A 19,167-nucleotide genomic window follows, 5' to 3' on the forward strand; every position below is an offset into this window, starting at 1 on the left:
TTGCGCGTACACACACACACACACACACACACACACACACACCGGGACACAGCGCAGCTCTTTCCATTTTAAATGAACACATTTCGTTTTTTCCACCTGGACCCCACATCAATGGATGTGCCTGCTCTTCCCTCCACCACCTGAGCCGTCTCTAAGCGGAGGGAAGCAGGAAGGGGCAGGTAGGGAGTTGGGGGGGCGGCCCTGAGGTCCTGGTTTCCGCCCCCCAGGCTTCGACCGCTACTTCTCCAGCCGCACGCTGGACAACAACCGGCGCAACATCTGGTTTGCCGAGTTCTGGGAGGACAACTTCCACTGCAAGCTGAGTCGCCACGCGCTCAAGAAGGGCAGCCACGTCAAGAAGTGCACCAGTGAGCACGCGCGGGCGCGCCGAGGGGCGGGGCCTGGGGTGGCAGGCGTGGAGGTGAGCCCGCGCTGGGGGCGGAGCCAGGAGGCCTGTGGGCGGGTTTCGGAAGCTTGGGGGAGGGGCTACGAGGCCTAGGGGAAGGGCCTGAATGGGAAGAGGCCACAGCAGGTTTAGGATGCGACAGAGTGGCCTTGGGAGTGAGGGGTTAGGACTTTGTGCCCTCCCTGGGTCCTTGGGTCTCCACAGTGGCCTTGTCTGGCCTCTGACTGCCATGGGGTTTATCTGGATGTCCCTGGGTGAACCTGCAGAACTGAACTGAACCCCCCCTGCTCCATGGCCAGGCCTGCCACACAGCAGTCTGGGGCTTTAGGGTAACCTCATCTAACCCCTTGGGGTTCCCCCAGACTCAGCACAGGCCAGTGTGGCTCTCAGGACGTCCCTGGGCCTGTTCTAAGCATGATGGATGTATCAGTGACGGAGCGAGTCAAAAGTGGTTGCGAGTTTTTATTCTAATGGGAGGCAGACGATAAACAAGATAAGTAAATTATAGAAGATGTCAGAAGGGAAATGTGCAGTGGAAACAACAGATAAGAAAGAACCGGGAGTTGGTGAGGGGAAGAACAATCGCAGCTTTAGAGCGAGCAGGGAAGGCTCCCTGCAAAGGTGCCGTTTGCGCCCTGAAAAGGAGAGAAATGAGCCACCCCGGGGCGGTGCTCCCCCATTTCACAGAGGGGAAAGTGGAGGGTCCGAGGAGGTAAGTAAAGGGACCGAGTTCCACAGGCAGAGGACGGCTGCACAGCAGGGTGGCACGGGGGCAGCCCCAGGCCCGCCCCAGGCCCGCAGCCCTCAGGGGAGCCATGCTGGGGTGGCCACTGTAGATCCCTCAGTCATGGGTGCTCCTGTGCTCTGGACCCCGTAGCTCTCAGCGAGACCTGGCCTCCGTGACCCGAGGGGGCTCGTGGTGCCACTGTCAGCCCGGGTGGCACCTAACTGAGGGTGGTGAGTTTCCTCACACATTCTCCCCGACTAGATCAGTACAACTGGGACAAAGTGCTGGGTGGGTCGGGGAGTGCTGCATGGAATCGTTAACGGGGGTCCACCAAGGCCCTCCCAGAAGCCGGTGCACTTAGGTGGGCGGGCGGGGGCCATGCTGCCCTCTGGTGGCCAGAGTCCGCAAGGACTCAGCCACTCCCCCACCCCCGCAGGTGAGCGCCAAGCCAAGCGGCCCTGCCTGATCTGCAGTGTGTCCAGGTGGCAGTGTGTGTGTACACACAACTGTGTGACGGCGTATGGCCCGGAGCCAGTGTGCCCGAGAGAGGAGGGGGTGTGTGTCTTACGTGGGGGCTCACGCGTTCCCGGGTGGGCTGATAACCGCAAACACCACAGTTACTACACACCTACTGTGTTCCAGACGCTGTAAGACACTGCGTCATTCTTCCCGCGGTTTACCAGAGATGGTGTGTGTTCTCCAGAGAGACGGAGAGGGAGAGGGAAAAGCGTCCTCGCGGGGAATGGTCACACCGCGGTCTCTTCTCCAACTCCTTCCTTCGGGATCTTGGACATGTGAACCCGTGCCTGGGCGTTTCTCAAGCCACCAAGTCCAGGACTCGGACTGCATGGCTGCCGTAACGGCCATGCCATGCAGCCAGCCCACGGAGCATCCCCCTGCATTCTCACGACTCTAGGAATTGCTTTTTTATTTTTTCAGGTTTTTGCCATAGAGTCTGTGCACTTGCTGGAGAGAGACAGAGAGAGTGAGAGGGAAGTGAGAAATCCCCCTCCCCCAGAGGGGTTCCCATGCTGCAGTCCCTTCTCCATTCTCCTCCCGGGATTTTGGGCACATGCACGTGCACCTGGCGTGATTATCTTGCTGCCAGATCCAGGACTCGAACTGTGACCAGCAGCGTGGGAGTCTGACACCTTAGCCTTCACACCACCTGCTGGCCCTGGAATTCTTATGCTCCTCGTGGTGTAGGTGAGGTTACGGCATTCAGGGGCCAGGCCCCTCGGCCCAGGCCGGACTGCAGTCATCACAGTGCAGGCCCTGCCTCCTGGGGTCCTTCCGCTCCTCCTGGTGTAGTCATGAGAGCACCCCCTGATTCTCAGACGCGCCCGCGGGGGGTGAAGATGTCTGGGCACCCTGATGTGGGTCACTAGACCTAGCTCGGGATGGGGTGGGACAGGGGAGACCAGAAGTGAGGGCAAGATGGGGGCCTCCTGGCCCCCTCTTGTGGGCGAGGAGCTTTCTGGAATCACCTCTCTGTCTGGGAGGGCCCGGAGGGAGGCCCAGGGGGAGGGCCTGGGTCAGCCTCTGTGGGCCCTGCCCAGACTCGGGTCCTCGGACCAGGGCGGGGCCTCTCGGCAGTGAGGGAGGTGTTGGTCCTGACGCGGGGTCACAGGCCTAGAGCAGGCCTCAGGGGTGAGCAGCAACCGTGACCGTGCTGGGCCTTCGCCTCCTCGTCTGAGAAGTGGACTTGGTGAGCCCGCCCAGAGCGAGTTGCCGGGAAGCCAGGGTGCACTAAGGGAGGCACTGTGTCAACCCCGAGGTGGTGGTTCCCAAGCCAGGCTGTGTGTTCGCGGCACCTAGTGGCTTTTAGACCCACGCAGGACCCCACCCCCACAGCAACTAAGTCAATTCAGAGGTGGGACCCGGGGGCTGTACAGGTTCTTAAAGCGCCCCTGGTGTTCTTTTTTTTTTTTTAGACTTATTTTATTTTATCTAATTTTATTTATTATTATTATTATTTTTAAATTTGACCAGAGGGAGAGAGAAAGTGTGAAAGTAAGCCACTGGGTCTGGGACTTGAACTCTGGGACTTGAACTCTGGTTCGTCACGTGGGAGTCCAACACCTTAACCACCAGACCACCTGCCAACCCCTCCCCTAGAGTTTCTAAAGTGAGCTTAGGGCTGGAGCAGTGGTTCCCAAGCTCTGTTCACATTCAGTCACGTGTGGCTCTTATAAAAACATGGGGCCAGCAGGTGGCATGGTGGCTAAGGTGCTAGACTCCCACGTGGCTGACCATGGTTTGAGTCCTGGACCTGGCAGCTTGAAAGCTATTGCCAGGCACCTGTGTGTGTGTGCCCAAAATCCCAAGAGGAGAATGGAGGAAAAGGGATTGTGGCATGGTCATCCCCCTGAGGTATGCCTTCTCACTTTCCCTCTCACTGTCTCTCTTCGGAGCGCACACACCCTATAGCAAAAACCTGAAAAAGAAAACAGCCGGGTGCCAGACTCCCACCCCCAGACATCTGTCTGATTTGTACAGGGTGCCAGCCGAGCATCAGGAGTTTTTATCCCCCCAAAAAGAATTACTGATTTAATTTTATATATTATTATTATTTTTATTTATTTATTAATTTTTAATTTGAGCAGAGAGAGAGAGGGAAAGTGAGAAGGCAAGCCACCAGGTCCGGAACACAAACCGTGGTTGGCCATGTGGGAGTCCAGCACCTTAACCACCACACCACGAAACGGGACACAGTCCTAGAGGGTTGGGGAGCTGGGCTCACACTCAGGCCGCCTGGACCCTCTCCCGCCCTCTCTTCCACGCTGTGCCCTCCCTCTGCCTCATCTGCCTCCCCTCGGGTCCCCGTCTCCCCTCAGCCCGGCCAGGGTGCTCTGCCCTCTGTGACAACGCCCGTTTTCCACCTGCACCCCCAGCCTGGCTTCCCACTCACCTCCTCCGGGACCCCACCGTCGCCTCTCCTGTCCTGACCCAGGGTCCCGCCTGCTGCTGCCCCAGGTCTCTGCACACGTGCCAGTCTTGTCTTCGCTCGTGCCAGTCCTGTCTTCGCTTGTCCTTTGCTTTGCCAGACCCACCCCCACCCCCGTCAACGGGTGGACCGTGACCTTTCGAGAGAGCGGGGCACATGCTCTTCGCCCTGAGGTCTCACACGTGGGCAGATGGACGCCATCCTTCAAGGCTGTCTTGGGGGGTTACCCCGGACAAACTGAGAGCAAACTGTCCATTTGGGAAGAGAGACGGCAGTGCTGAAGGGATCGCAGGCGGGTTGCCACTGTGAACAGAGGGGACCCTTGGTCACGCCTCTGGAGTGGAGTGCCATGGGGTCACCTCTCAGCACCTCGCTGCTGCATGGCTGGGCAACGGGGCTCCTGTGGGCAGAGACAGCCTGGCGGGTGCTGGCCGGGGGAGATTGCAGTGGGGAGGGGAGGGTGGAGGGGGAATTATTCTTTCTCAACCAGGGGGACTTCAAAAAGACTGCGGAAAAATGGAATTAACATCTGAGTTTATTCTGGTGCAAAAATATTTGAAATCCAGGCATAGCTTTTTCATAATATGCTTTCTCCATGAACTTTATTTCATTTTATTTTTTTTGCTATAGAGCACATGGGCTCGCCAGAGAGAGACGGAGGAAAGCAAGAATCATGCCCCCTCCCAGGGGCTTGGTCATGCCAAGTCCCTCCTCATTCTCCTCTGAGGATTATGGACATACATGCCCATGTATTTGGCATGTTTTTCAAGCTGCCGGGTTTGGGGTTTGAACTGTACTGTTGACCATGTGGGATCCAGCTGTCTTAACCTACACCAGTGGCTGGCCCCTTCTTGAACTTTTCAAAGACCCCCGTCACACAGAATTCTGCAGGCCTCGGGGCCAGTAGATGGTGTAGTGGTTACGTGGTTGGACTCCCACGTAGCCTAACGTGGTTCGAGTCTTGGACCCGGTGGCTTGAAGCTCACGCCAGGCATTTGTGCATGAGTGCCCAAGATCCCAGGAGGAGAATGGAAAAGAAGGGATTGCAGCATGGCTATCCCCCTGGGGGGTTCTCACTTTCCCTCTCACTGTCTCTGTCTCTCTTCCCCTCCCCGTGAGTGCACACACCCTGAGGCAAAAACTTCTAAAAAGAAAAAAGAGGGACCAGCAATTAGCGTAATGGCTATGTCGCTGGACTCCCACGTAGTCGACCACGGTTCGCATCCCAGACCCGGTGGCTTAAAACTCACACCGGGCATGTGTGTGTGCGTGCCCAAGATCCCAAGAGGAGAATGGAGGAGAAGGGATTGCGGCATGACCATCCCCCCCGGGGGGTGATTTCTCACTTTCTGCCTCTCTGTCTCTGTCTGTCTGGCGAGCGCATGTACTCTATAGCAAAAACCTCTCAAAAAAAAAAAAAAAAAGGAAAGAAAAAAGAAAAAAAAAGAATAAAAAAAAAAAGAAAGAAAGAATTCTGCAGACCTGGGTGTGGAGCCTGGTGCTGCCACTTCCTAGCCGTGAGACCTTGGGCAGGTGACCTCGCCTCCTCCCACAGAGAGGTGTGGGAGCCAGGCTGCAGGAAACACCTGCAGATGACCGTAGATGCCACGCCTCCTGCCAGATCAGGTCTGCGGGGGAGGGGGGTCTCCGCAGCTGTCAGCCCCGGGGAGGGCAGCGCCGCCTCTCCCCAGCGGGGGAGGGGCGTGTCCGCAGCTGCCAGCCCCGGGGAGGGCAGCGCCGCCTCTCCCCACCTCTCCCAGCCCCTCCCTGCAGCCGGCGGAGCAAGGTTTGGGAATTAAAGTCGTAAACAAGGCAGGTGTGGCATCCGTCTTTTTGACAGCACTGCCAGCCAGGTGATGGCTGAGCGGAGGAAGGCCCGGTTTATGAGGAGATACAGGGAATTTACTGCCTGCTGCTCCCAGGGGCCAGGAGCTGCGGGAGGGAGGCGGTCGCACGGTGGCTGGGGACATGCAAGGAGATGCCAATCACCTGGCCTGCGCTAATAGCAGCAACAGCAATAACTCCGATAATAACAGCCAGTGTTAAGTAGCTGCTTCTCACGCTCAAGCTCTCTTGTCACGTTTTGACTGAATCTTTATAGCAACCCGTTTATAGATGAGGAAATCGAGGCACGGAGGGTGAGGACTTGCCCCGGGCCACACGGGCTGCAGGTAGTAGAGCTGGGGTTTGAACCTCGCTGTCTGGGCCAGAGGTGTCCCGCCTCAGGCCAGCTGATGGTCCAGTCTGAGGCCCCTCCTGGTTCCTCCAGCCTGCCTTCCAAAGATCTTCCCACCTCCGCGCCCCCGAGGGAGCTCAGGAGGCTTCCCTCCAGGGGAAGGGAAGGCTGCTCAGAGCATTGGCCGGCTGCGTGGTGGCCACACGGTTCCTGGGCCCTTCCCCTCTGTGCTGGTTCTCTCGTTCAAGCAAGAAGCCCACCAGTGTTGACTGCAGGCTGACTGTGTGCCCTGGTCTGTGCGGGGCTCTGCAAGGGGCCAGGCCTGCCCTGGGGAGTCCCTGCAAGGGCGGTCAGGGCCGGGCTGGCTTCAGAAAAGGCCTGAGTGTGTCTGGAGAAGGGGCCAGACCTCTTGCAGGGCACCTGGGAGGGCTGGGGGCTGCTTTGAAGCCGAGAGTCTCACTGAGGTCACGCTTGAGCAAAGACCTGAAGGCAGTGGGAGAGTGAGCCACGTGAGCTCTAGGAAAGGGCGTGCCAGCTGGGGAACACCGCCTGTGCAAAGGCCCTGAGGCCGCACCTGCCTCCGTCTGGGGGACCGAGGCCTGTGTGGCTGAATTCACAGGAGAAAATGGGGCCGGGAGAGGCGGGGGCAGGTGTGAGGGGTGTGATGGCGCCACTCGCGCGGGCCTTGTGGGCGGTGTGACAGGACCAAGGCCTTTATTCAGAATAAGGCAAGGCCGGTGAAGGGTTTGAAGAGGATTGGGGCTGGCAGGTGGCGTGATGGTTAAAGTACTGGACTCCCACACAGCAAACTGCGGTTCGAGTCCCGGACCTGGTGGCTTGGTTTCCCACATTCCTTGTCTCTCTCTCTATCTCTGGTCAAATTAAAAAATAATAATAATGAATAAAATAAAATGATAATAATAAAACATGAGGATTGGTGTGATCAGTTAATGTTCAACAGCCTCACTCTGCCTGCTGCAGGAGAGGAGCCCAGGGCCGAGAGCCGAGTGGGAGCCCGCTGAGGAGGCTGGCGCTGCCACCCAGGTGGGAGGTGGTGGACCTGGAGCAGGGCGGTGACCGGGAGGCGGTGAGGAGGCGTGGACCCTTCGGAAGTTTGGCAGTGTGGCTGCAGGGCTTGCTGAGGGATTTAAGGCAGGGACAGATGACAGAAGGCAGAATGGCTCTCAGGCTCCGGGCGGGAATGAGGAGATGGAGGGGGTCGCCAGCGCTGAGATGGGGTGGGAGGAGGCGGCTGGGAAGAACGGGGGCGTGTGGTTTGGGAGCCTGTCGGGTGTCCACCGGCCTTTGTGGGTGAGAGCTGGAGAGGAGAGACAGGACAGCTGGCTGGTCTTGGAACTCGGGGAGGTGTCAGCGTATGGCTAGGGCAGGGGCATCCGGGAGTGGGTTCCATTAGAGAAGCCCTGGCCGCTGAGTGTGGGGACAGGCCCTGGGAGCAGCCAGGGGGGCGGAGAGCCCAGTTTGGGGTCCCTGAGTGAAGGAACAGGGAGGGAGGGTGACCGGGACTGCCACATGCTGTTGGGGCCAAGTGAGATGAAGACGGGATGGGCCACTGGACTCACTGGTGACCCCCAACAGAGCAGTTCCGTGGAGAGGTGGATGCCAACCCTGGACTGAAGTTGGTCGGGGGCGCTGGGGGAGGGAAACCGGGGCCGGCGAGGGAAGGCGTCTGCACAGTGGCTCTGTCACCAGGCACAGAGACGGGTGCTCGCGGGGAGAAGTCGGCGTGGAGCGTTCACGGGGAGAAATCGCAGCGTGTTTCTTACCGTCTTTTTCGGATTACTAATGCAGTGCTTCTGTGGAGAGGGAAGCAGCCTCAGCAGGGGGGACCCTGGGCACGTGTCCACCCGGCGTGCTCACGGAGACCCTGTGTCACAAACCCAGGACCAGCCCGTGTGAGTCCGGGGGCATTACTGGCCTCCACAGCCACTTCTTCTTTTTTTAATTTTAATTTTTTAATTATTTATTTTTTCTAGAGAGAGTTTTGCTACAGAGTATGTGTGCTTGCCAGAGAGACAGGGACAAAGTGAGAAGTCACCTCTTGGGGGGCTAGCCATGCCACAGTCCCTTCTCCGTTTTCTTCTCAGGATTTTGGGCATGCATGTACATGGCGCCTGGTGTGAGTTTTAAGCCGCTGGTCTGGGACTTGAACTGCGGTCAACTACATGGGAGTCCAGTGATGTAACCATTATACCATCTGCTGGTCCCATCTCTATAGCCCTTTCTTTTCTTTTCCTTTTTTTTTTTTTTTGAGAGGTTTTTGCTGTAGAACATATACACTTGCCAGACAGACAGAGACAGAGAAACAAAGCGAGAAATCACCCCCCAGGGGGGATGGCCATGTCGCAATCCCTTCTCCTCCATTCTCCTCTCAGGATCTTGGGCACGCACGCACATGCGCCTGGTTTGAGTTTAAGTCACCGGGTCTGGGACTCGAACCGTGGTTGACTACATGGGAGTCCAGCAACATAGCCCTTACGCTAACTGCTGGTGCCTCCCAGCCATTTCTCTATCCACAGGAAATATCTGCTGAAGGGGAGCAGCACCTGTGGGAGAGGGGGCTGTCAGCACGGCAGGGCAGCTCCCGCCCTACCTGACTGTGACTCTGGCCCAGAGCGTCTCCTCTCCCAGCTCCATCCTCCCCTGGCTGAGAGGGTGGAGCCCAGGCTTCTGGGCCAAGGTGCTGGCCCTGAACCGGGGAGGGGCCGAGAGCCGGCCGCTGCCCACTGAGCAGTGCAGGCCCCTGGCACACCCAGGGTCACTCCTGGTGATTTCACAGACACGGGGACTGGGGCCCAGAGATGCTAAGAGACTCGCCAGGCCCAGCAGAGGGCTGCTCGGCGGGGGCTTCCACCTGGTCCCTTTGGACCCTGACGTTTGTTGTGGCTGTCTGGAGGCAAGCTCTTAAGATCAGGTTCTCAAGAGTTTTTTCTTTTTTTTTTTTTTTAAGTGAGAAAGCCCTACCCCGACCCCCTCCATGACACCACAAACTCTTCTCCTCCATCTTTTTTCGGGGATCCTGGGCACACATGCACATGTACCCGGCATGTTTTTCAGGCCTCTGGGTCTGAGGCTTGAACTGTATAGTCGGCCATGTGGATCCAGCCACCTTAATCACCAGGCTACTGGCTGGCCCTCCATGAGGATTCTTCTTATTTTTAAGTTTTTTTTTTTTTTTTTTTTCGTTCGCCAGAGGGTGTGTGTACTTGCTGGAGAGAGACAGAGAGGGGGAAAGCGGGAACCCTCCCACCCCCTAGGGAGGATGGCCACATGGCAGTTCTACCTCCTCAGATTTTGGGCATGCACTCACGTGCTCCTGGTGTGATTTTTTTTTTTGGAGAGATTTTCGCTATAGGGCGCGTGCGCTCACCAGACAGACAGACAGAGAGAGACATAGAGACAGAAAGCGAGAAATCACCCCCTAAGGGGGATGGCCACGCCGCAATCCCTTCTCCTCCATTCTCCTCTTGGGATCTTGGGCATGCACGCACACGTGCCCGGCGTGAGTTTAAGTCACTGGGTCCGGGACACGAACCACAGTTGACTACATGGGAGTCCAGCGACATAGCCATTACGCTAACTGCTGGTTCCCTCCTGGTGTGATTTCTTTTTTTAAAAGAATGGTTTATTTATTTATCTCGATTTGCTATTATTATTATTATTTTTTTTTACTTTGACCGTACAGGGACAGAAAGAGAGAGAGAGAATGGGAAAGCGAGAAAGCAAGCCACCAGGTCTGGGACGTGAACCGCGGTCAGCCATGTGGGAATTCAACACCTTTGACGACCATGCTGCCTGCCGGCCCCCCTGGTGTGATTGTTAAGCCACTGGACTCAAGACTTGAACCACAGTCAGCCACGTGGGGGTCCAGCGTCTTACCCACCAGGTCGCCTGCTGGCCCCATCCGTAAGGATCCTAAGGTTGCGTGTTCGGTTGGGGGCCATCCAGTTGTGACCCCTCCTCACTGCAAAGCTGCAGCTTCTTCTCTGCGTGGTCTCTGGCAGTTAGACGGCACCGGGTAGCCGGGACTGCAGCTTCTCATGCTGTGTTGCGCATGGGGTCATGTTCTTGGGGGACTGCAGGAGTCAACTCCTTTAAGGGGCCTGTGGCTGGCCACAGAGAGGGGTCCTGGGCTGGGCCACACAGAAGCCTTAGCACTGGAGAAAGGAGAGTGGAGAGCCCAGCCCCGGGGTGCCTTTCCCTCCCTGAGCCTTGGTCTCCCCACCTGAGATGGTGACCCCAGCCACCCCAGCCTCTCGTCCCCCAGGACACCTGGGTGTGGTGTCGTCGGGACAGAGCGGGGGTGGCGCGGAGCCAAGGGGGCAGGAGAGAAGCCACAGACTGGACAGCAGGTGGCTGGATGAGGCTGGAGAGTCAGGGAGGGTCCAGTGGGGGCTGAAGAGCAAGTGTCCCTCTGGGCACAAGGGCTGTCCCAGGGAGGTGACGGGAGAATGGCCCCACGCCAGGTGGGGTGGCAGGCGGGTGGGAGGGCCCGGGGGCCGCGTTTGTGCCCCCCCCTGTGCCTCCCGCCAGCCGAGCTGACCCGGAGTCCCGTCTGTGTGCGGTGGGCACCCCTCGCCCATCTCATGCCGGGGGAGGGCGGGGCCACTGTGCACTAGAGCCAGCACGTGCCAGGTCGCAGACGGGATGTCTCAGGGCTCGGGGCACCATCCGGCAGACACCATCTGGGAGGAGAGGAGGCTGAGGCCGAGAGACGATGCCTGTGTGCAAGGCGGGGTGTAGGGGCTTCACTTCTGCGTCTCCTTCAGTCCTCCCAGCGCCCCTCACGGCATGAATTAGGGTCCCGAGTTCACATCGGAGGAGACTGAGGCGCCAGGGGTGTCCATTACGTGGCCTGGGCCTGGCGGGGCCAGGAGGCGGGGCCGGATGGGTTTTTTCCCTCTACGACCCCAGGCAGCTCTCCAGAGGGGCCCTGCCACCCTCCTGTCCCCCTCCCTGGGAGTTTGCAGCAGAGATGAAAACTGGCGTGTGTGTACCTTTGTGTGTAGAAGCAGGCCTACATGTGTGCACACGCGTGGGCTGGGTAGATTTATGTAGCTCTGACGGCAGGCGTGACTGTGTACGTGTTTACGCAGTCGCAGTCGGTGCCCCGCCCACTCCCTCAGCTCTCGACACCCCTGTGTGTGCCGGCGGGGCTCGTGGCTGGGAGCGGCGTAGTGCTCCCTCAGACGGGACAACCCGAGGCGTACTCTGCCCACCATCCTGGAGGTCCCCAGCTCACCCCCTACCCCTGCAAATGCTTCCTGGTGTCACCTCCCAAGTGAGACACTAGCATTCAGGTCCTTGTCGGGACCTGCTGGGGCTCCTCGGCTAAGGGTGACCACGTGGCGTGTGCTGAATTCATAGCTGAATCTATATCGCATGCGTTTATACGCACACCCGTGTCTGGGCCTGTGTTACCTGTGTTGGAGCCGTGGGTAGTGCGTTTGCTACTGTGCGTGCGTCGATGTGAAAGTCTGAGTGTCTATGCAGCTCATGTGTCATGTGTGCGTGCGTGTGCGTGCGTGTTAGGACTCGTGAATTGTGTGGCTGGGTGGGGTGGGGGGAGACAAGGAGGACTCTGATGATTTCAACCTTGAAAACTCATTTCAATTACAATTTACAACCTGCAGACAAAGGCGCAGTCGCTGTAGTAACCATGGCTGCAGGGGTTTGACGAGAAAATCCTCCGGATGGTTCCTGTGCTGGCTGTCACCCGTGGCAGAGCCAAACGCCTCTCTGCCTCACTGTGCCCCGGGACACAATTAGGACATCTTCAGACTTGCTGCTGTCACCGCAGCCATGTGTCTGGAATTCCTCTCTCCCAGCAGTTCTCAGACATGCCCGTCTCCCTTCCTCCCAGAACCGCGGTCCCCTTCCTGGGCCTGGGCCCCGGGGTCTCTGCCACACATGAGGGGATGTTCTTTTTTTATTTTTTTTTAAGAATTATTTTATTTAACGACATTTATTTACTTTTTTTTTTTTTAATTTGACCAAGGAGGGGTGGGGTGAGGTGGGAAAGTGAGAGAGAAAGCCACTAGGTTCAGGACTCAAACCGTGGTTGGCCATGTGGGAGTCCAGTGCCTTTAACCACTACGCCACCTGCTGGCCTCCCACGAGGGATATTCTGAGCGCCACCCCTCCACTGCCGCCCACCTCCTTTAGACCTGCAGGCAGGAGTAGAGCCCAGGGGAGAGAAGGGAAGGAGGCAGGTCGGGGGAGGCAGGGGAGAGGGCGCTCAAGGTGGTAGGGAGCTCTTGGAGTTGAGAGATTTGGGTTCAAACCCCCTCTGCTGCTTCCCGGCTAACTCCATCTGTAGGCATGAACATCTGCTCGGTGCCAGGATTCCTGCGAGACTTGGGCACACCTAATCACCTGTACACCTGCCACCTGCCCTGGGAGACGGGCCAGGCCAGTGTGTCCCAGCGCTGTGGGGAGGATGAGCTGCCGGGCGTGCGCTGGTGGTAGGGCCATTTGCTGAGGAGGCAGGACTGGTGTGCGGAGAGCCACAGGCACCGCCGTGGGCACAGCTCGGACACCCACGTGGGACAGGGCGGTCTGCCTCGTTCTGCTTGTGCTGTGACTCCCGCCCCCTCCACCCGCCCCGGCCATGGGAGCACGCCTTGGCCCTGCCATCCCCTTCCAGGGATGGGCCCACGCGGCCTGAGGCTGGGATGTGAGGTGTGTGTGTGTGCATGTGTGTACGTGTGTAGAGGGCACACCCACAGCCTGGCGCTCCCGTCCCAGGTGCCCTCGCTGCACCCCAGTTTCTTCATCTGTAACTGGGGCTGGACTTGAGGCAGAGCCAGGGAGGAGTGCTGGGTGGTCTCTGGATGGCCATGCTGGCAGTCGTAATCAGGGGGGACGGCGTGGAGGGGCACTGCCCCACGGGTGCCCACAGGACCCCACAGCCTTCCCGCAGGAGCCACCCCGGTGGAGGCGGGTCTCCCTGGTGTGGACACGCCTGCGGGTTGTCACAGTGGCGGTGGTGAGAGCACTGGGTCCTGACTCCAAGGGCCCTCTGGGGAGGACCTGGGGAGCCAGGGAGAGCGGGCCAAGGCCAGCTTAGTGGGCGGTGTCCACGGTGGTGTGTCCTTGGCCTTGGGAGAGAGTCGCCTCCTCTCTGCCGTGGCCACACCGCTCGCTCCACGCCTGGTTAATAATTTAGTTTCAGGACCAGCAGTTAGCGTAATGGCTATGTCGCTGGACTCCCATATAGTCGACTGCTGTTCGAGTCCCAGACCTGGTGGCTTAAACTCATGCTGGGCGCTTGTGCGTGCGTGCCCAAGATCCCTAGAGGAGAATGGAGGAGAAGGGATTGTGGCGTGGCCATCCCCCCTGGGGGGTGATTTCTTGCTTTCTGTCTCTCTGTCTCTCTCTGTCTGTCTAGCGAGTGCATGCGCCCTATGGCAAAAACCTCTCCCCCCCCCAAAAAAAAGAAAGAAATAATTTAGTCTTGTCCATGTGAGCCGAGGGTGTGAGGGTTGCTGTGGGGAGTCGAGTGGTGTTTTGTGGTCCTTCTGCCTGGAGAGGGCAGAGCCTGGTGGCTAAGGCTAGACCCAGCCCCAGTGCCCGCCATCACCCTGCAGGGACGGGATCACCCTCCCCATTTCTCTCCAGGCTCTGGGACCTCGTGGCCTATTGCCCTGGCCGGGAAGACAGCCTGGCGGAGGTGGGGCACTGGCCTTTCCGATCCTGGCCGGCTCCTTGTGCCTTGGTCTAGAAACCGTGTCGCCTGGCGCCAGAGCTGGCTGCGTCCCTCCGGCAGGCCTGGGCCAGTGCTGGGGGAGCGGAGGGGTGCTGGGAGTGCCCCCCTTGTCCACTGGCTGTGTGACTGGGCCTTTCCTCCCTAGGCCTCAGTTTTCTCATCTGCCAAATGACACTGGGAGCAGGCGACCCCACGGCCCCCGCCCTAGCTTGCCATCCGCGGTCTCTCCCTCGCTCAGCCTCTGTGAGTGTCTACGCTGGGCGAGGCTGAGGACGGCCTGGGGTCCTGGCCATCGACGCAGTGACCAGGCAGACGTCATAGCCCAGTCACCCCTGCTGCCTGGGGTGGGCGTGGCAAGGGTCCTTCCTGGTGAGGGGAGCAGATGGTGGAGCAGACCGTGCCGAGAGGCCGTGAGCCCCCCTGCGCCTGGGGCTGCCTCTGAGGTGGCCAAGGCAGGGGGAGGGACACAGCGACCTCTGGGGTCCCCAGGAAACCCCGAGCTAGTGCTGACCCAGCCCAGCGCAGCCCCCTCATGGAGGCTTGGGCCTGACCCAGGGCGTGCAGGTGCAGCCCCTCGCCCTGCTGCCTGCTGGAAATGCCTCTGCCCTGCTGGGTGATTGCCCGTCCTCTCCCTGCCTGGCCCTGCCAGCCTCCTGGCCCCTTGCTCTCAGGTGGAGAGTCCGCTCGCTCCTCCTCATCCCTCCCCTGCCACTCTCCTGCCCACACCCCTCCCCGTCTGGCACAGTGTGGTACACAGGCTCGGGTCTGGGTTCCCTGGGTCCAGACACGGCCCTGTGTGGTCCTAGAACGTCGCTTTCCTGGGCCTCAGTTTCTCTGTCTCTACAGTGAGGGTCATGACCCACCTTGCACATTGCCGTGAGAATTCAGAGTTGGTGGGTTCAGGGCTTAGCACAGTGCCCGGTGCACACGGAAGCCGGCAGCCATTCCCCCGAGGTCCGGACCAGGAACCCCGCTGCGAGGCCTCTGGCCTGCTCCGGCCCAGGGCCGCTGTCAGCACAGAAGCCCCGTCTGACCGCTCTGTGCGTGGGAGAGTATGGACGAGGCCCTGCCCTCTGATGTGGCTGGTAAAGCCCTGTCCCTCTGTAAGGGGCCTCCGCTTACCGACAGGACACCGAGGCCTCCGGCAGCCAAGCAGCTGGCACAGGGCCCATGGCAGTGAGAGCGGGCACAGGGAAGGCGGTGAGGACGGGAGGTCAGATCCCCACAGCCTCCTTGGCTCGGGGAGCTGCTGGTGGGCTCCCCATTTTGCGAAGTTCACTGGCTTGGCTCTAGGGGTTGCCCCTGAGGTGTGGGAGCACGGGTGGGGATGGTGGTGACGGCCGTGTCTGGGGTGATTGGAACCGTAGGGCATCCAGGGGCCGGGCTCTCTGGCTCTCTGGGCCTCAGTTTCCCCACCTGTACCTGGGGTGAGGGCGGCATCCTCTGGCTAGAGTGGAGGCCCGGGGTGAGCTGCTTTAGGGGCGCCCCTCCCTCATTGGCAGAGCTCCTGCCCTGGCTGTTACCCAGAGCATCTGCCCCATGGTTACCCCGGGCAACAGGCAGGATGGCCGAAGGGAGATCTGGCCACTGCCCTCCAAGGGCGACAGGTGACAAGGAAGCCTGCCCTGGCTGTTCTGGGTCTTGGGAGCACAGGCATCCTCCTCCCCTCGCTCCCTGGGCCTCTGCGGAGTAGTCTCCCGGGCCAGGGCACAAGCCCTGGGTGGGAGTCGGGAGGCTGGGTGAGCCCGCGTAGGCTGTGCCCTCGTGCTGTACCGGGGTCCTGGGCCCGCGGGCATCCACTCCAGGCGTTTCTTTGCAGACCGCGAGCGCATCGGGCAGGACTCCGCCTACGAGCAGGAGGGGAAGGTGCAGTTTGTGATCGACGCCGTGTACGCCATGGGCCACGCGCTGCACGCCATGCACCGTGACCTGTGTCCTGGCCGCGTGGGGCTCTGCCCGCGCATGGACCCCGTGGACGGCACCCAGCTGCTCAAGTACATCCGCAACGTCAACTTCTCAGGTGGGCGCCGTGTGGGCCAGGGGTTAATCCCGCTCCTCCCCGTAGGTGCCTCTGCCCTGAGCTCATAATCCTGCCTGCCTCTGGGTTCAACAAAGATGCCAACCCACAGGCATCGCGGGGAACCCGGTGACCTTCAACGAGAACGGGGACGCGCCCGGACGCTACGACATCTACCAGTACCAACTGCGCAACGGCTCGGCCGAGTACAAGGTCATCGGCTCCTGGACTGACCACCTGCCCCCCAGAGTGAGCACCTTCCCATCGCCCCCTCCCAGGCCTCAGAGGCTCTGGGTCCCCGCCCCCAGATGGAAGAACGGTCAGCTGACCTCCCCGTCAGCCTGGAGCCTTCCTGTCTGCTCCCCAACCTGGGGCGGGGCTGGAACCCTGAAGAGGTGAATTCAGCCTAGAGTGAAAGGCTGGAAGGCTTGGTGGCCGTGTTTGGTGCTTGGTCAGGGTCGAATCTCAAGGCAGAGGGGTGCGCAGTCGACTGGGGGTAGGGCGCTGCCCGAGAGTTAGCTCCGAGCCGCGTCGCTGTTCTGGGTCCTCTAGTCATGCTTTCCCAGCTCAGGGGATGTCCCAGGGGTGTGGTGACTCCCTCTCTGTCCCTCAGCATTCCTGGCTATGAACTAGGGCAGTGTGTTTGGAGATAAAGGGTCTGTGGTTTGCTCTCCAAGGAAAGGCCTTGTGGGCTTGGTGTCTGCCTGCAAGAGTGAGGGGTGAGCTGTGTTTGGGGTGCACACAGGCTGACAGCCTGGATGAACCAGAGCGACCTGGAGACCAGACCCTAACCAGCCGGCTGTCCTCGTGGTGGGATCCTGGAGAGGCGCCGTGCGGGCCTGCTGTCTCCTCTCGTAATGATCTCTTCCAGCAAGGAGCCCCTTGAGCTCTCCGGAGCACTTTCCGCCCATGAGCTCACTCAGCCACGACAACCTAAGTCAGGAAACGTCTCAGGAAACCCAGCCCTGGGGAGTCTGCGCAGCTTCCCAGTGGCTACGCAGTGTGGCAGGACAGAGCAATCTCATCACGGGGCTCCTTGGGCTGCTGGGTAGGGGCAGACAGACAGGACGGGGCAGGTGGCAGCGCCTGGCGGAGGGGGATGATGGCCGACCACAGGAGCGTGCCTCGGTGTGGGGCGGCGGCAGGCACGGGGCCGCCAGGAGCTTTCCTCGGTGTGGGGCGGCGGCAGGCATGGTGCCACCAGGAGCAGCAGCAAGTACTTCCTGGGCACCCGCTGTGCACCAGCTGCTGTGCTAAGCATGTCGCCTCACCATGAGGATGGCAGCTCATGAGGTTGGCACTATCATTATCCCCATGGGATAATGTCGGCTGGCACTGGGCGTATGGGTGGCAGTGGGTGCCTCCCTTGGAGGTCCCCGCCCCTCCGCCCAGCCAGCCACCTCCCTGGCCCTCCCTGGCCCAGTCCACAGTGTCTTCCTAATCCCCTGCTCCCCTCTCACCTGCAAGGCTGGAGGGTGGAGGGGTGGGGAGCGCAAGGTGGGGCTGGACTTCAGCCATCATACCTTCCCTGCACTCTCCTTGAGGGGCACCATTTGGCCTGTGCTGTGGGGGCCGAGGGAAAGGCCTCGCCCTGCCTGGCCCCTGCCGGCCTCTAGGGTCTGAGAGCGAGGTGGCCCTTGCCTCTAGCGAGGTGGAGCCTGTTGCCTGAGCACTTAGAGTTTCAGAAATTCCACGGAGATATACTGGGCCTCAGCTGTGCTGGGGGCTGGAGATTCAGCAGGGAGACAGACACAAAGCCCCTGCTGTGGAGGAGCTCACCCCCTTGTGAATGTAAAAAGTCTCTCCATTACGACTTCTAAGTGGAAGTCACCCTAAGGAACAAAAGGCAAAATGGCTTCATATCTGCTTTGATTGGATCAGACGAGAAACAAAGGCTCAGAGAGGTCAAAACATTTGCTCAAGGGTGCACAGCCAGCCAGCGACACAACCATGACCCTAGGACTTGACTGCATTCACTGCTCTTTCCACTGGACCCACGGAACCTTCCGGGGCACCCACAATCACCCTGTGCCTTCAGGCCAGAGATGACCCTGTCTCATCGCCTGTGCAGAATGGCTGTGGGGGCCATTGCTGTACCCTTGGGCTCCTAAGGTGCTCTACCACCTGTCGCGCCCAGAGCCACGGGACTTCTTCCTTGGGTTTTCTTCCCACTCTGCCAGGCCATCTTTGGATTCCCCGGCCGTCCCACCCTACCCACTTCCTTAGCTCTGAAACCTTCCCCATGGCCCCCAGCCAACTGGCTGTCCCTTCTCCAGGAGTGAGTGGGGCGCCCAGCCCAGACGTGGTGCCAGTGCAGCCAGGCAGGCCGCTTTCTAGGAACAGGCTTTTCTGAACAGATGCTTGGAATCCACTCCCAAGCGCACTCAGGCTCCCTCTGCCCAGCGCCTGGAGCTCTTGGGCGTCTCGCTTAATTTCCAGGATATGGTACCGTTCAACAGCACTCCCGTGGCTCCTTTGCTCGTAGCCATTGTGTCTTCCGAGACGCACTGCGAGTAGCACTAATTTAGAGCAAGAGAGAAAGAAATGCGCACCCCGGGCACACATTAAGTGTCCTCTGATTAAGCCTTTGTTTGCTGCTCTCTGCTGAGCCAACTCCCAGCTCCCACTGCAGCGTGCAGACGTGGCTTCTCAGCCCGTGGTTCTGGGCAGGCCGATATTTACATGTCCAACGAGCTGGGCGACAGGGCTGCTGCTGGCCTGGGGACCACCGGGAGCAGCAAGGCCAGGGCGCTGGCAGTCCGGACTCCTGGGTCCTGTCTGCTCTGTCCTCCCTGCTCCATGTGACTCTAGGTTGTCCCTGCTGCTCTGTGGGCTCGGTGTCTCCAGGAGGCTCGCGGGTGTGGGATTCTCTAAGCCGGTAGGTCTCAGTTATGCAGGGGGATGCATTTATGTCCAGCTAAGCCCTGGTGGGGTCCAGGCAGCTGGGCTTGTAGCCAACTGACTGGAGACTCAGGTGAGGGGCTGTAGGGCGCCACCCAGGGACGGTCTGGGGCGCCGGGTGCCCATCCTGAGGCCCACCGTCCGGTGCTGTCGTTACCAGATAGAGCGGATGCACTGGCCGGGCAGCGGGCAGCAGCTGCCCCGCTCCATCTGCAGCCTGCCCTGCCAGCCGGGCGAGCGGGAGAAGACCGTGAAGGGGATGCCCCG

General features: G+C 59.9%; 1 protein-coding gene across 1 annotated transcript in view; it reads left to right on the top strand.

The window, feature by feature from the left end:
- GRM4 (glutamate metabotropic receptor 4) overlaps positions 1-19,167 on the top strand; it is a 118,195-nt gene that overhangs the window by 80,812 nt on the left and 18,216 nt on the right. The window contains exons 5-8 of the mRNA XM_006144245.1: positions 228-368; positions 15,802-16,002; positions 16,112-16,248; positions 19,061-19,161. Coding sequence (XP_006144307.1) covers positions 228-368; positions 15,802-16,002; positions 16,112-16,248; positions 19,061-19,161 — 580 coding nt within the window. The remainder of the gene's footprint in view (positions 1-227; positions 369-15,801; positions 16,003-16,111; positions 16,249-19,060; positions 19,162-19,167) is intronic.

This window comes from Tupaia chinensis, unplaced genomic scaffold (genome assembly GCF_000334495.1).
Source record: "Tupaia chinensis unplaced genomic scaffold, TupChi_1.0 Scaffold000116_1, whole genome shotgun sequence".
Lineage (NCBI taxonomy): Eukaryota > Metazoa > Chordata > Mammalia > Scandentia > Tupaiidae > Tupaia > Tupaia belangeri.